The sequence below is a fragment of the Pecten maximus genome, chromosome 1 (genome assembly GCF_902652985.1).
Source record: "Pecten maximus chromosome 1, xPecMax1.1, whole genome shotgun sequence".
Classification (NCBI taxonomy): Eukaryota; Metazoa; Mollusca; class Bivalvia; order Pectinida; family Pectinidae; genus Pecten; species Pecten maximus.
In genome coordinates, this window is record NC_047015.1 from 5,680,263 (window position 1) to 5,695,505 (window position 15,243).

General features: G+C 40.2%; 1 protein-coding gene and 1 long non-coding RNA gene across 2 annotated transcripts in view; both read right to left on the bottom strand.

Annotated features, from left to right (window-relative positions):
- Positions 1-512: 512 nt before the first annotated feature.
- Positions 513-1,300, bottom strand: LOC117323173. The gene is made up of 2 exons (XR_004531670.1): positions 874-1,300; positions 513-564 (listed from the first exon to the last, which is right to left on the bottom strand). It is a non-coding gene; the product is annotated as an uncharacterized LOC117323173 (long non-coding RNA).
- Positions 1,301-12,813: 11,513 nt separating this feature from the next.
- LOC117323180 (sodium-coupled monocarboxylate transporter 2-like) overlaps positions 12,814-15,243 on the bottom strand; it is a 56,845-nt gene continuing 54,415 nt past the window's right edge. The window contains exons 13-15 of the mRNA XM_033878233.1: positions 14,712-14,812; positions 13,680-13,798; positions 12,814-13,065 (exon numbers count right to left, since the gene is read on the bottom strand). Coding sequence (XP_033734124.1) covers positions 12,967-13,065; positions 13,680-13,798; positions 14,712-14,812 — 319 coding nt within the window. The 3' untranslated portion in view covers positions 12,814-12,966. The remainder of the gene's footprint in view (positions 13,066-13,679; positions 13,799-14,711; positions 14,813-15,243) is intronic.

Below are 15,243 nucleotides of genomic sequence, written 5' to 3' on the forward strand. Positions count from 1 at the left end.
TGTAACCCAAGTTGCTCAAAATACCACAAATGTTCACAAAAAATACATACCATTAATTACAAATGAAATACAATAGCAATTTAGATAATAGTGATAAATATAGGCAAGTAATACAGTGTTCACAATAATATTTAATTAGGAAAACAAATAAAGTCTATATGGTGAGGCTTCCAGCGGCGCGATCCGGCGATTACAAGAGATAATGTCAGTGTGCACACTATATAGCTATAAGATCATCACTCAAGCGCGAACGAAGGAAAGTCTAGCATTCAAAAATGTCTGAATCACAAAAAGTACAGGCATCCAAGTTCAGCTTACCGATACACGCACAGACACAGTCCAGTACTCCATGGAAAGGCAACATACACATATGCGGGGCGCGTTCAATGAACATGTCCGGTGGCGGTAGTTGTGGTATCCCATAGTGCCAAGTCCCTACATGGGCGCCAATATAACAAAGTCGGATTTTCAGTTGGGAGGGGCCTTGGCAATAGATAATAAACGGCAGGAGCTTCTGTTCACATGTTTACTTGCACATATTGATAAGTACAGGCAGAAAAGTCCCTGCAATCAAGCAAATAGCTTCTGTCAATATACATATACATTCGAAACTAACGCGCTCAACTTTACAACAACAGCGCGTAATTTGAAAACAGTTAAAATTACACATACTCAGATTAGACCACATTCAGTTAACGTATTCGGAGTTAAAATTATTAGGATATGCTTTTAAAATATAGACAGATACCTGATTCGATACAAGTTAACTTAATTTAGAATTATAAACGTCGGTGGAAGTACCGATCACATGTAACACAGTAGATAATGAATTAATAAATAATAATAATTAATAATAACAATTTCACTACTTACTTGGCATGTGGTGCCCAGGACGTATTTACAAAATGTATGAAAAGTTGGCATAAGAATGACCGTCTTCTCTGACCAATGTACAGAGTGGAACTGGGGAAAGAGCGCCAAAAAGGGATAGAAAGAAAGAAGAAGAAACGCATTGCGCATGTCCTGCCCTGTCCTGTCCGTCAGTGGTCAAACCAGTTTATTACAAACATACATCACACGAACATACTCTCCGGACATTCACGAACCACACATACAAAGCACATAACTGACAGCTACCTGTAACACAGCATAGGATATACACTGCGTGACAATCACACGACGAGTACAGAACATTTACCTAACAGCCACAAACACGACGTGGGATACGAACAGCACAAATACAACACAACGAGCAGTTATAAAAGTGATTCAGTTAAAATAACCAAAATTAACAGGGTGCCACATACTATTGGTAGGTGGTCAGATGCTATTTCAATATCAGTCAATATCATTCAAAATAAGTCAGATATATTTCACTCGGAGTGGGGCTAATGTTTTGATATTATTGAAAAATATCAAAATATTAGCCGCATGAGTGTTATCTATTTGATATTACTGAGGATACTGTTAGATATTCTGTTTATTATATTTTTATAGCAAAATATACCAGATTAGCTTTAAAGTTTCTCCATTGTCGTTTGTAAGTAGTGTTTTGATTGTAATTGGTCAAATCAGAAAGTGTGATATTTTTCAATAGTGAAAATATCAGTCTTTATAAATGAATAATTTTTGATACTTCACTGGTAAAATGTAATAAAGAAACATATCCAATGTATATATACATGTTTTGTATCATAGATGTGTCATATTTATTTCATCTCTACTTGGGATATATTATAAAGAGTTATACCCAATCTAATTAAAATTAGACTTGTAATTTCCACTCCTCTATGATACACTGGAGTGGAAATTACAAGTCTAATTTTAATTAGATTGAGTTATACCCATTCTATAAGAATATTATTATGGTCTTACCAACTCGGTACACCACAGCCTTCCGACGGTCTCCAGATGTTATACAATGTTTCAAATTAGGCCAAGTCTGTTTAGAAATTATAATTCAATTCAAATTTATTAGAAATTTTGTAATTACAAATGTAATTTGATGGCTAACACGAACAGAATGGAAATAGCAATACGGTGTATACAAAATACTAAAACTGGATGTAGGCCTGTCCTCCTCGGCTATACAAAATACTAAAACTGGATGTAGGCCTGTCCTCCTCGTCTATACAAAATACTAAAACTGGATGCAGGCCTGTCCTCCTCGTCTATACAAAATACTAAAACTGGATGCAGGCCTATCCTCCTCGTCTATACAAAATACTAAAACTGAATGCAGGCCTGTCCTCCTCGGCTATACAAAATACTAAAACTGGATGTAGGCCTATCCTCGGCTATACAAAATACTAAAACTGGATGCAGGCCTGTCCTCCTCGGCTATACAAAATACTAAAACTGGATGTAGGCCTGTCCTCCTCGGCTATACAAAATACTAAAACTGGATGTAGGCCTGTCCTCGTCGGCTATACAAAATACTAAAACTGGATGTAGGCCTGTCCTCCTCGTCTATACAAAATACTAAAACTGGATGTAGGCCTGTCCTCGTCGGCTATACAAAATACTAAAACTGGATGCAGGCCTGTCCTCCTCGGCTATACAAAATACTAAAACTGGATGCAGGCCTGTCCTCCTCGGCTATACAAAATACTAAAACTGGATGCAGGCCTATCCTCCTCGGCTATACAAAATACTAAAACTGGATGTAGGCCTATCCTCCTCGTCTATACAAAATACTAAAACTGTATGCAGGCCTGTCCTCGTCGGCTATACAAAATACTAAAACTGGATGTAGGCCTGCACCTCGGCTATACAAAATACTAAAACTGGATGCAGGCCTGCACCTCGGCTATACAAAATACTAAAACTGGATGCAGGCCTGTCCTCCTCGGCTATACAAAATACTAAAACTGTATGCAGGCCTGTCCTCCTCGGCTATACAAAATACTAAAACTGGATGCAGGCCTGTCCTCCTCGGCTATACAAAATACTAAAACTGGATGCAGGCCTGCACCTCGGCTATACAAAATACTAAAACTGGATGCAGGCCTGTCCTCCTCGGCTATACAAAATACTAAAACTGGATGTAGGTCTGTCCTCGGCTATACAAAATACTAAAACTGGATGTAGGCCTGTCCTCCTCGGCTATACAAAATACTAAAACTGGATGTAGGCCTGTCCTCCTCGGCTATACAAAATACTAAAACTGGATGCAGGCCTGTCCTCCTCAGCTATACAAAATACTAAAACTGTATGCAGGCCTGTCCTCCACGGCTATACAAAATACAAAATACTAAAACTGGATGCAGGCCTGTCATCCTTGATCATGTGAACATGGAAAAACAAATAGCCGTGTTGTCATAACGAAAAACAAGCACACAATTTTTGTTTTGAAAACATTTAATAAACATTGTTTTTTATCAGACAAATGGTTCAATTGTATATTTGAATATTCCCGGTCTACTGTGTTCAGTTCTAACGATGGGATTCTGCTCTTTCTTGAAGTATGCTGGGTCCATGTCTACTAAAATTCCGTAATTTCATAAGTGAAAGTCAAAATCAGACTGAGGATGGCAGGCAGGCCTTTTTATGTGTCTAATTAAAATAAAGTATCTTTAAAGAAATCTGAAATCAATAGTGTAGTGAACTAGGAAATAGACAAGTTTTATATGTTATGCGTTCAAAGTTACCTAGAGTAGTTAAAGCTGTACGCTATAGTCAGCCAAATCTATGCGAGTTGCTTCCCTTAGATTAGTTGTTAATTAACCCGTTTAAGGTTAACGTTAGATTAGTTGTTAATTAACCCGTTTAAGGTTAACGGCCTTCATTCGTTGTCAACGTAAATTATAACCAAACGGTAGCACCTAAAAATCAGACATGGATATGTTGCACACGGTCCGTGGGACCAGTGGTCAGTGCCTAGGGCTTTAATTAGAAATTACGTTATAGGGGTTTAGAGACGCCCATATTTCGGGTAAAGGTCACGATTGGTCAAATTATTAATCTTGTTATTTGTAATGTTCACTCTCATTAATCATGATGTCGGCGAAGGATCATTTATGTAATGGTGTTATTTTTCTGTGTGATGTATACATATATATATAAACATAGGGACAGAGCGTAGGTTACACCAAATGTAGGGAAATTAAACATATATAGAAAATGTTTTGTCAGTTATCAGTTACATATATAATTCTAATTCACCATGCTTATTTCATAATATTCCGTAAAACTAGCAGTTGACATTTTTAGGTGACTTAGTGAATGTCTGACGAAATGTGATTTGAATAGCCAAGTCATACTGCCATACTCCAGAACGTCACATTGGGAACTTGTTGAATGAAACAAAAGACTGGCACACATTGTAAACAGGTGACGTACGTGTAGTATTACTGAATAGCTTGTGGATTTCTTGCTTAGTGCTTCTTGTGTTTTACTCTAGAAAGAAAATTTCCAAATGATATCGCCCATATAACGTTCATCACCCTGCATATCTCGGGATCTTAGTGTTGTTTATTTATCCGTCAGTAGTCGGCATTGGTCACGGAATCGTGCTACAATTGTAATGGGAGCCCTTGGATATCGAATCAACTGAGATCGGGAAAGCAGGGATGTTACTGTCTAGAAATGGAAAATTAATGTGGAATTTAAATCATCACGCTTATCGTACATCTCAGTTTGATGGTTACGTTGTAAATAAAAAAACAAGGTACGTTGGTACGTTGTAAGTTGGTAGTGTTGAGGAGTTTGCAGTGTCCTTGGTTTTAAGTTGTACATGGTGTTTCGATCAACACGATCAATAGAGGTTATAAAGATACCACATCGTCAGTATAGCTGTATGTAAAATTATGTATGTATGTAAGGTATCTGTTCTGATAAGCTTTTCAATATAATCAGCCTGGTATGAAAACAAAAAGAAGTTTGCTAAAGGGGCATAGTTTGTTTACATGGGTATGCCAGAAATCTGTTGGAAGATCTGCTCACCAAACTCAACAAAGATGTCGATCAGAAATTCAATTATTCTCACGATTTCATCTCTGGTATAAATTCCATGGGCTCCCGTGTAGTTAAAAACTGCGTATTTATAACATAGTTCATCTGGAAAGAGAGCTCATGAGAGAGCAAAGTTTGGAATGGGGTATGGTAGCGTAAGGAGAAAATACCGAATGTCTTTGTGGAAGAAAGTTTTTAGGAGCGAATGTTCAGGATTAATTAATAGGTCTTTGGAGTTTTTCAAAATCGATACTCCATTCATTACAATGAACAGTATTCCAATAGTAGCCCTGACTTAATTGTCCAAAGAATGTCAGTTAAAAGTTTGGATAAATGCTACGAACTACTCGAGCCAGCAACAAAATGGATCAATACGAAATTTAGCAGTGCAATGTATTTTGATAGATCGCAATATCTAATAATGATTGCACATTATTTCGTCTTTTGAAAAGCCGGGTAATGCGACGGTAATGTTATTCTGGTTGTTGACCAAGTCTAGCTCTTTTCTGTAATCAAGAAATGTAATAGTGTTTACAGATCAGTCGAATTATTTTAAGAAGCATGGTGTGAATGGATTGAATCCACTCCCGACACTAAATCAAATGAAATTCATATTGCATCTAATGGAAGGAGTATTTAATGGATTATTTTGACCGAACCATTCACGAAAAAGTTCCGTAGCTTATCGTTTGGAATAATGCGAAGATCGCCAGTGACGATGTGTCCAACTAAACCGTAGATGTATTAAGATGTGGAACAGGAACATGCTCCAAGAATTGTCCCGCTGTAGTGGGACAGGAACATGCTCCAGAAGGAGTCATCCCGCTGTAGTGGAACAGGAACAGGCTCCTGGGTAAGTTATCCCGCTGTAGTGGAACAGGAACATGGTCCAGGAGGAGTTATCCCGCTGTAGTGGAACAGGAACATGCTCCAGGATAAGTTATCCCGCTGTAGCGGAACAGGAACATGCTCCAGAAGGAGTCATCCCGCTGTAGTGGAACAGGAACATGCTCCAGAAGGAGTCATCCCGCTGTAGTGGAACAGGAACATGCTCCAGGATAAGTTATCCCGCTGTAGCGGAACATGAACATGCTCCAGAAGGAGTCATCCCGCTGTAGTGGAACAGGAACATGCTCCAGGATAAGTTATCCCACTGTAGTGGGACAGGAACATGCTCCAGAAGGAGTTATCCCGCTGTAGTGGAACAGGAACATGGTCCAGGAGGAGTTATCCCGCTGTAGTGGAACAGGAACATGCTCCAGGAGGAGTTATCCCGCTGTTGTGGAACAGGAACATGGTCCAGAAGGAGTCATCCCGCAGTAGCGGAACAGGAACATGGTCCAGAAGGAGTCATCCCGCTGTAGTGGAACAGGAACATGGTCCAGAAGGAGTCATCCCGCAGTAGTGGAACAGGAACATGGTCCAGAAGGAGTCATCCCGCTGTAGTGGAACAGGAACATGATCCAGGTGGAGTCATCCCGCAGTAGCGGAACAGGAACATTCTCCTGGATAAGTTATCCCGCTGTAGCGGAACAGGAACATGCTCCAGAAGTAGTCATCCCGCTGTAGTGGAACAGGAACATGGTCCAGAAGGAGTCATCCCGCTGTAGTGGAACAGGAACATGCTCCAGAAGGAGTCATCCCGCAGTAGCGGAACAGGAACATGCTCCTGGATAAGTTATTCCGCTGTAGTGGAACAGGAACATGCTCCAGGATAAGTCATCCCGCTGTAGTGGAACAGGAACATGCTCCAGAAGGAGTCATCCCGCTGTAGTGGAACAGGAACATGCTCCAGAAGGAGTCATCCCGCAGTAGCGGAACAGGAACATTCTCCAGGAGGAGTTATCCCGCTGTAACGGAACAGGAACATGCTCCTGGATAAGTTATTCCGCTGTAGTGGAACAGGAACATGCTCCAGAAGTAGTCATCCCGCTGTAGTGGAACAGGAACATGCTCCAGAAGGAGTCATCCCGCTGTAGTGGAACAGGAACATGGTCCAGGAGGAGTTATCCCGCTGTAGTGGAACAGGAACATGCTCCAGGATAAGTTATCCCGCTGTAGTGGAACAGGAACATGGTCCAGAAGGAGTCATCCCGCTGTAGTGGAACAGGAACATGCTCCAGAAGGAGTCATCCCGCAGTAGCGGAACAGGAACATGCTCCTGGATAAGTTATTCCGCTGTAGTGGAACAGGAACATGCTCCAGGATAAGTCATCCCGCTGTAGCGGAACAGGAACATGCTCCAGGATAAGTCATCCTGCAGTAGCGGAACAGGAACATGCTCCAGAAGTAGTCATCCCGCTGTAGTGGAACATGAACATGGTCCAGGAGGAGTCATCCCGCTGTAGTGGAACAGGAACATGGTCCAGAAGTAGTCATTCCGCTGTAGTGGAACAGGAACATGGTCCAGAAGGAGTCATCCCGCTGTAGTGGAACAGGAACATGCTCCAGAAGGAGTCATCCCGCAGTAGCGGAACAGGAACATGGTCCAGGAGGAGTTATCCCGCAGTAGTGGAACAGGAACATGCTCCTGGATAAGTTATTCCGCTGTAGTGGAACAGGAACATGCTCCAGGATAAGTTATCCCGCTGTAGTGGAACAGGAACATGCTCCAGGATAAGTTATTCCGCAGTAGTGGAACAGGAACATGCTCCAGAAGTAGTCATCCCGCTGTAGTGGAACATGAACATGGTCCAGGAGGAGTCATCCCGCTGTAGTGGAACAGGAACATGGTCCAGAAGTAGTCATTCCGCTGTAGTGGAACATGAACATGGTCCAGAAGGAGTCATCCCGCTGTAGTGGAACAGGAACATGCTCCAGAAGGAGTCATCCCGCAGTAGCGGAACAGGAACATGGTCCAGGAGGAGTTATCCCGCAGTAGTGGAACAGGAACATGCTCCTGGATAAGTTATTCCGCTGAAGTGGAACAGGAACATGCTCCAGGATAAGTTATCCCGCTGTAGTGGAACATGAACATGCTCCAGAAGTTATCCCGCTGTAGAGGAACAGGAACATGGTCCAGGAGGAGTTATCCCGCAGTAGTGGAACAGGAACATGCTCCTGGATAAGTCATCCCGCAGTAGCGGAACAGGAACATGCTCCAGAAGGAGTCATCCCGCAGTAGCGGAACAGGAACATGGTCCAGGAGGAGTTATCCCGCAGTAGTGGAACAGGAACATGCTCCTGGATAAGTTATTCCACTGTAGTGGAACAGGAACATGCTCCAGAAGGTATCCCGCAGTAGCAGAACAGGAACATGCTCCAGGATAAGTTATTCCGCTGTAGTGGAACATGAACATGCTCCAGAAGTTATCCCGCTGTAGTGGAACAGGAACATGGTCCAGGAGGAGTTATCCCGCTGTAGTGGAACAGGAACATGCTCCAGGATAAGTTATTCCGCTGTAGTGGAACATGAACATGCTCCAGAAGTTATCCCGCTGTAGTGGAACAGGAACATGGTCCAGGAGGAGTTATCCCGCAGTAGTGGAACAGGAACATGCTCCTGGATAAGTTATTCCGCTGTAGTGGAACAGGAACATGCTCCAGGATAAGTTATCCCGCTGTAGTGGAATAGGAACATGCTCCAGGATAAGTTATTCCGCTGTAGTGGAACATGAACATGCTCCAGAAGTTATCCCGCAGTAGCGGAACAGGAACATGCTCCTGGATAAGTTATTCCGCTGTAGTGGAACAGGAAAATGCTCCAGAAGTAGTCATCCCGCTGTAGTGGAACAGGAACATGCTCCAGAAGGAGTCATCCCGCTGTAGTGGAACAGGAACATGGTCCAGGAGGAGTCATCCCGCTGTAGCGGAACAGGAACATGCTCCAGAAGGAGTCATCCCGCTGTAGTGGAACAGGAACATGGTCCAGAAGGAGTCATCCCGCTGTAGTGGAACAGGAACATGCTCCAGAAGGAGTCATCCCGCAGTAGCGGAACAGGAACATGCTCCTGGATAAGTTATTCCGCTGTAGTGGAACAGGAACATGCTCCTGGATAAGTTATTCCGCTGTAGTGGAACAGGAACATGCTCCAGGATAAGTTATCCCGCTGTAGCGGAACAGGAACATGCTCCAGAAGGAGTCATCCCGCAGTAGCGGAACAGGAACAGGCTCCTGGGTAAGTTATCCCGCTGTAGCGGAACAGGAACGTGAGCTAGGAGGAGTTATCCCGCTGTTGAAGAGTTTTCTTGTAATAATTATGTCTGGGAGCAGAGGGTTTAGGATAATGGTTAGAAATTACGGGCGTACTCGTGTATCGAAATGCGGAGGTGAGTTATCTTGGGCTAACTTGCGAAGAATATTACTGATGCTGATTCAATTTTCAAAAATATCGAGTTTCTAAGACTACAGACAGGCTTGAAAAGTCTAATTTATGCAGCATCACCAACAATTTCACGGAGTCTCCACGTTACTTTCCAAAGGTCACCAGGATCAGCCGAACCTATACGGACAAAGTGTGTGATAACGGATTGTTGTTAATGTGGACGCTGATGTCGTTGTTATTGACTGTTAAATCATCAAATACTTTTCAAGGATTGAGACTCGATGTGAAAACAAGTTTGGCGAGAGGAAAATGGACACCAAAATAAGCTAACCCTATAACACCCAGTACTTCCAATATCAGGAACGCAAAGGCATCAACGGGATAGGAATGGAATATTAGATAGAGGAATAGGAGACTAAAGGTAATTCTGAAGAAATGACACGAGGCCAACGAAATAATCCGGGGTAAGTATACATTCGTTATTGGCCGTAATGCTTGGTATTATTGTTACAGAATTATGTTATATTTTCCATGACCTATGATTGAAGTTAGGACAGATTATGGCCAAAGTGTTGGTTATAAAAGGACATGGAGAACCTCCGACAGTTAAATATTGATAACAAATTGTAATGTGAAATTGATTTCTTGAAATTCACGTCATTTGGCATACTTTGTGACTCTGTATAAATTAAAACCAAAAACAAATTGCGATACAGGTCCTTGGGACCTTTTTCTTTATTAACAACTGATTATAAATGACGATGTTGTAATCTCTGTTCATGATATAAAACGTCAAACTGTCTAGTAAATGCTGTGTCATATACTTCCGTGTAAGTACAAGGTACACGTTTTTACAATGTGACCACACTCTGCATGTTTTTACTGCTGCATAGACCTGTGTTATCTGCTAGCGGCACAATGAGGAGGCAAGGCTCTGTAGGTGAATTAGTTAGGTGTAGGCGAGGTATCGCTATTGCGGAAAACTGTGTAGGAGTATTGTGTATGCGGCACAATGAGAAGACAATACACTGTGTAGGTGAGATATCAGTATAGTACTGGCGAGACCATAAGGCGAAATACCGTGAATGTGAAAAAGAGGACCTGAGGGCCTGCATCGCTCACCTGAATATTTCAGTAATCATGGAAAAAGGATTTTTAAGTTACATTATAAATATTTTTCTATATTTTTTTCTTTCTGACCAAATTTGGTTAAAATCTATTCAGTGTTGAATGACAAGTACCGATTTAAAGCAAATGGACGGGCGGACGACGGACACTGCACCATGGCATAAGCTCACCGGCCCTTCGGGAGCTCCCTTCGGGCCAGGTGAACTAAAGACTGTGTGGGAGTATTTTGTGGGCGGCACAATGAGGAGGTAATGCTCTGTGTAGATGATATGTTGTATAGGTGGGATATCAGTGCAGTATTGGCGGGACCATACGGCGAGATATCGTGAATGCGGAAAACTGAAGGATGATTGTGTAGGCGGTACAATTGCGAGACGATATATTGTGAAAGCGAGATTCTATGTAGGCGAGTTACTGTGTAAGCACGTTATTACGAAAGCAAAATACTGTGAAAGCGTGATACTGTGAAATCGAAATACTGTAAGCGAAGATGGTGTGAAGGCCAGAAACTAGTAATATTGAGTAGGTAGGGTACTTTGTTGGTCAGTACACTACGATGTTAACCACACGTGTTAGTGAGGTGCTTTGGAGGTAAGGGTATGTGCTGCAAGCACCGACAAAATAAATGATGCTGCCATTTTCAAATTCCAATTTTCGAAAACAAATTAATGAGTATTTGTGAACATAGCGTAATTACATCCCACACGAAGGATGTCCTAAAACACTAACTGCTATATCTTAAAAACCAAGGTTTAAAAGGGTAAACTTATTATAATGTATCAACAAGGGTCTTTATAGCGGCTTCAACGCTGAGTCCTATGGCGCGGGAAGGATGTCATAATTAAATATTTTTGCCTAGGCAAAAATCGAATATTGCTTAGGCAAAAATATTTCAGCCTAGGCAATATTCGATTTATGCTTAGGCAAAATTATTTCTGCCTAGGCAAAAATCGAATTTTGCCTAAGCAGAAATCGAATTTTGCCTAGGCAGAAATAGAATTTTGCCTAGGCAATATTATTTTTCCCTAGGCAAAATTCGATTTCTGCCTAGGCAAAAATAATTTTGCCTAGGCAAAAATATTTAATTATGACATCCTTCCCACGCCATAGAGTCCAGCGTTGCTCTTTTTTGAACACGTTTGTGGTATTTTACTGTCTGTTGGGCATTGACTCTTTCAAGGACATTATGAACATCTGCAGGACTGTTAAAGTTTAAGTCTTAAGTATTTCTTTTTAACATAGACGAATTGTATATCAACATAAACCAAAAAACCCCGAGGCATAATCTTTCCAGACGAAACAATTTTTGTTTCTCGTCCAGATTGTCCCTGTAAAGGTATAACATATACCAACTTAATTAATTACTTGGCAGAACCATTTACTCTACCTTTTTCGTCAAACGTCTTTAAGATGTGTATATCACGGAGGAAGGCACTGACAATGGGAAAGGCATGACCGAAGAAATATACCAGTGTACCTGACATATCGATAAAACAGGATGTCAGTGATCATGTCTGATCTGTTAGTGTTCATATCGTTACCTAGTCTGATATAAAACAGGATGTCAGTGATCATGTCTGATCTGTTAGTGTTCATATCGTTACCTAGTCTGATATAAAACAGGATGTCAGTGATCATGTCTGATCTGTTAGTGTTCATATCGTTACCTAGTCTGATATAAAACAGGATGTCAGTGATCATGTCTGATCTGTTAGTGTTCATATCGTTACGTAGTCTGATATAAAACAGGATGTCAGTGATCATGTCTGATCTGTTAGTGTTCATATCGTTACCTAGTCTGATATAAAACAGGATGTCAGTGATCATGTCTGATCTGTTAGTGTTCATATCGTTACCTAGTCTGATATAAAACAGGATGTCAGTGATCATGTCTGATCTGTTAGTGTTCATATCGTTACCTAGTCTGGTATATATAAATCTCCATGATGTAAGACGTCTGCTATCAGTCGGCTTTTTACATTTGACGACATCGCCTCCAAAAATGCTAAATAAAATCCATTATCAGATTTTGCAAATAAATGGGATGATTATTCTTGGACAGATGCGATCAAATCAAATCAAAAGAGATTAAATTTGCAAAACTTCATTAAAGACACCCTATAAGCTACTGGGTAATATTAATGGTAGTATGGTAATCATATAACTGGTAGGTAAAATTTTGCGATATTATGATTGTCCAGGGATATCAAACTGAATGATATATTGCATCGGTAGTGAGATTGACCAACCCTATCAAACGTTATACAAACGAAGTAGAAATTCTTCGGAATATACTCGAAAGTTGCTGTTTAGATTTCAATAAAATATGGCCGTGACTCAGTCGGTATTTTACCAATAGAAACGTGGATTGTATTGTATTGAACAATAAGTAGTATAAGACATGAATGCAAATTCCATGACGAACATTTTCTCCTTCATCTGATTGAATAACTACACATACAACAACTCTTCGTATAGGCATTACGGTCATAAAGACATGAACAAAACAGACAGATATTCCTGTTTGACAAAATGATTCCGTTTTTGAGCAATTGTCTTCTATAAAATAATGTATTTATCAACTAGTGTATAATTGCTTCTTCTATCATCGACCGCGTGGTCAGGAAGGTATCCCGTTGACGTCTGTCATCTCTTGGCCATTTTTATCAACAAATACCTCCATTTCGTCACGATCGCTTTCCTCGGTTTGCTCCTTCATCTATAAATATAGAATTGTATAACCAAAGAGTGTTACAATACAACAACGTATTTACGGATAATGGGTTATCTTATCATCTGGTGATAATGATGGACACAAATCTTGATTGGGTAACTGGTAACCTAATGATAATGATGGACACAAATCTTGATTGGGTAACTTGTAACCTAATGATAATGATGGACACTAATCTTGATTGGGTAACTTGTAACCTAATGATAATGATGGACACTAATCTTGATTGGGTAACTTGTAACCTAACGATAATGATGGACACAAATCTTGATTGGGTAACTGGTAGCCTAATGATAATGATGGACACAAATCTTGATTGGGTAACTTGTAACCTAATGATAATAATGGACACAAATCTAGATTGGGTAACTTGTAACCTAATGATAATGATGGACACAAATCTTGATTGGGTAACTGGTAGCCTAATGATAATGATGGACACAAATCTTGATTGGGTAACTGGTAACCTAATGATAATGATGGACACAAATCTTGATTGGGTAACTTGTAAACAACTATGATTTAGAAGGACACTAATCTTACATCATTTCATATAGCATTGCACGTGCAACTGTACTGTTGACGTAGGCGTGACTTACCTTCGAATAGTCCACTCCAAAACGTAGAGGCTTGCGAACTTTTTCAGGTAGAAATGGCAGGAAGACATCAAATATTGGACACATCAGCTTAGGGTCGAGTGACTTGGCGTCTGTTTTGCCTATTATATAATACACATGAGTTTAGGCTCGATTGAGTTAGCGTCCATTTTACCTGTTATACAATACACATAAATTTAAGCTCAATTGACTTCGTCTATTTTACCTGTTATATAATACATGTAAATTTAGGCTCGTTATACTGCGTCTTTTTATCTGTATAATACCCGCGAGTTAAGTAGAGAATTTATAATGCCCTGCATTGATATTGTACAATTTAGCAACCAAAACAAATGCGATAAGGAGACAGTTGATGTACACCTATCTTTACTTGTAACAATTACAAATACGCACTGATTTACCGATAATAATAACAGAAACTTACCTGTGATCATAATTTACTTGTGGTTATTGAAATGACTTCTTACAAGTACTGCAAGTACGTTAGACAACTTGCAGTAACGATCATAATTTTCATAATTTTCATAATTTTATGAACTTTAAGCCTTACCGCCCATCAGTACATATATATAATCCTGTTACAGAGCGATACAATAAACTAACATAGTACTAGGTCATTACAATACGTATAACATAAAATTATGTCATTACAATACGTATAACATAAAATTATGTAAATACAATTTATATAACGAAATATTAGGCCATTACAATACATATGATAATATACAGAAACGTTACTCAATATAGAATGGTTGTTGTAGCTTCAGTATCAAATGTCACAAAATATAGACATTTAGTTAGAGTATTAATACGTAAATGTAGTTAAATGTATACTGCTGTGAAAGTGAAAAGGGACCCGTATGAGTTAAAGAACAGATGACAATCAGACAGAGCGCAATACAAATTTGACCAAAGATTGTAGTTGATATTGAAGTTACACAGTTTTTGGCTATTTAAATTTACTACTGTTATAGTTCATCTTCAATTGGAAAATGAAAAAGATGTATTTACCTGTAGCGAAGCTGACAATGAGACCAACACTGATCACATACAACATGGCTGTGGCACTGTACCAAAGGTAGGATAGAGAGTACAGGCGGACGAACGGATCCCTGGAGAAGGACAAAAGAGACATTAAAACCTGTATCGTCACGAACAATTCACAATGGTACATCGTGGACACAATTAAAACTTGTTTCGTCACGAACATCTCACAAAGGTACATCGTGGACACAATTAAAACTTGTATCGTGACGAACATCTCAACGTTACATCGTGGACACAATTAAACTTGTATCGTCACGAATATCTCACAAAGGTACACCGTGGACACAATTAAAACTTGTATCGTCACCTAAAACTAACAAGGGTACATCATGGACACAATTAAAACTTGTATCGTCACGAATATCTCACAAAGGTACACCGTGGACACAATTAAAACTTGTATCGTCACCTACAACTAACAAGGGTACATCATGGACACAATTAAAACTTGTATCGTCACGAACACATCAAAGGTACATCATGGGCACAATTAAAA